The sequence below is a fragment of the Callorhinus ursinus genome, unplaced genomic scaffold, assembly GCF_003265705.2.
Source record: "Callorhinus ursinus isolate GAN/ISIS: 27379988/994484 unplaced genomic scaffold, GSC_fseal_2.0 scaffold8608, whole genome shotgun sequence".
Taxonomy (NCBI): Eukaryota; Metazoa; Chordata; class Mammalia; order Carnivora; family Otariidae; genus Callorhinus; species Callorhinus ursinus.
In genome coordinates this window covers 1-1,901 of record NW_027405658.1, presented here as the reverse complement: position 1 = coordinate 1,901, position 1,901 = coordinate 1, and the positions used below count along the sequence as shown (strand labels likewise).

The 1,901-nt window shown below is 42.0% G+C and overlaps 1 protein-coding gene across 1 annotated transcript; it reads left to right on the top strand.

The window, feature by feature from the left end:
* Positions 1-1,883, top strand: LOC112817922 (histone H3-like). Its single transcript, XM_025865235.2, has 2 exons — positions 1-49; positions 1,549-1,883. Exon 2 carries the CDS (start codon positions 1,653-1,655, stop codon positions 1,881-1,883), a length of 231 nt encoding a protein of 76 aa, XP_025721020.1. The 5' UTR covers positions 1-49; positions 1,549-1,652.
* The last annotated feature ends 18 nt before the right edge of the window (positions 1,884-1,901 follow it).

Sequence of the window (1,901 nt, the reverse complement as noted above, 5' to 3'; positions counted from 1 at the left end):
CTGCTGCCCAAGAAGACCGAGAGCCACCACAAGGCCAAGGGCAAGTAAGGTGGAAAAATACAATCTTAATTCATTGAGGGGTCCATTTTAACCAAAGGCTCTTTTCAGAGCCACCCGCGTACTCATTGAAAGGGCTTACATTTTATTAATTGTAGCTAATTGAAAATGCCCAGCAGGGTAGTTCATCAATCCATAAATACATGTCAGTACTTCCAAATCCTCAGAAAGGTGAAACTAATCATTCAGTTTAGAGTTACCATAAAAATAAGAGTTGCCATCTGTAGATTAAAACGGTATGGAGAGGTTGAGTCCCATGTTAAAATATATCAATACCAGAGTCCCTCAGTATTGTAAACCAGCTGTAAGATAGTGGGAAGGGTAATGCTTGGTTTCTGTTGAAAGTTTAGATCCAAATCTAGTTAGTGATCTACAGATCAATAAAACTATACCTTTATTAATATATCCTATTGAAGGCAGTTGTTTTCCACCTTAGTGGACAAAATCATCTGCAAATCATACTTTATTTTTTATTTTTTTAAATGTTTTATTTATTTATTCATGAGAGTCAGAGAGAGAGAGAGAGGCAGAGGGAGAAGCAGGCTCCCCACCTAGCAGGGAGCCTGATGTGGGGCTCAATCCCAGGTCCCTGGGATCATGACCTGAGCCGAAGGCAGACGCTTAACCATCTGAGCCACCCAGGAGCCCCTGCAAATCATACTTGAAAAAAAATAAACCAATATCCAACTTTACTGGCCTGTGCCTAATCAGTTACAAACTGGAATACAAAACTATATGCTCTGGAATTTGTTGTCCTTTATACAGAGCTTCCTAACTCAGGGTTCAGTATGACTTTAAAAAGATACACAGTGATCTTTTTGTACATTTACAACTTTGGGTGTCTTTTAACACCTTTTTACACAAACTTTGGTTAGCGTAGAGTAAGTATGTGTTTAATGAAATTATAGTAATAAGTGTGAAATTAACTCATGGGTAATGGCCCATTTAGGAATTGAATAAAAATATAATAAAAAATCCAACTTTGAATAGAGACATCAAGAAATAGACCTGAAATTATTCTTCCTACACTCCAACCAGGGTAAAAAAGTACTTGGCCAATCACATGTAGAGAGTGTCTTTTCAAAAAAGATCTAAAAGTAAGCCAGTTCCAGGGGCCAAACCTTACATTTTTATTGAGCCAACAAGGTATATCATTGCAACAATTGGTATTAAGTTCCGCTTTCAAAAGCCAAAGAAATTGTACATAAATAGGTGAGGTAGACAAGAGATAGATCAACATAAATAAGGTAGAGGAGAGAAAGTTGAAAACACCAGCAGTTAAACTAGTGGATTGGAGGAAGATGTTAATTTTTTTTTCATGGAAGACATTGATTTTTGTTCCAAATGTACTGGAGGTCCTGTGATTCAGGGAGTGAAATGTCACTACCAATATCTTCACTTGGAGCCCTAGGAAGCAAATGTCTGTCCAATCAGAATGGGACTCTCTTCATATACAACAGTGTGGAATGTATGGTTTCATTTTTCCATCAGCTACCTGTTTTGGTTAATTTTGGGATGGCTTGCACGATGTCCGCAAGTCACCAGCCGCGCGCAAATAGCTGGCCCCGCACAAGGCCACCGGCGGCAAAAGCCCCATGCGAGCAGCTGGCAACCAAGGCAGCCCGCAGGACTTCAAGACCGACCTGTGCTTCCAGAGCTCGGCCGTGATGGCCCTGCAGGAGGCCTGCGAGGCCTACCTGGTGGGGCTCTTCGAGGACACCAACCTGTGCGCCATCCACGCCAAGCGCGTCACCATCATGCCCAAGGACATCCAGCTGGCGCGCCGCATCCGCGGGGAGAGGGCGTTAATTCTTTTAAGCCAGTGACCAGAGCCTTTGAACCTT

Excerpts from the sequence above, each read along its gene's own strand:
- LOC112817922 (XM_025865235.2), top strand. The coding sequence starts at position 1,653 with ATGCGAGCAGCTGGCAACCAAGGCAGCCCGCAGGACTTCAAGACCGAC.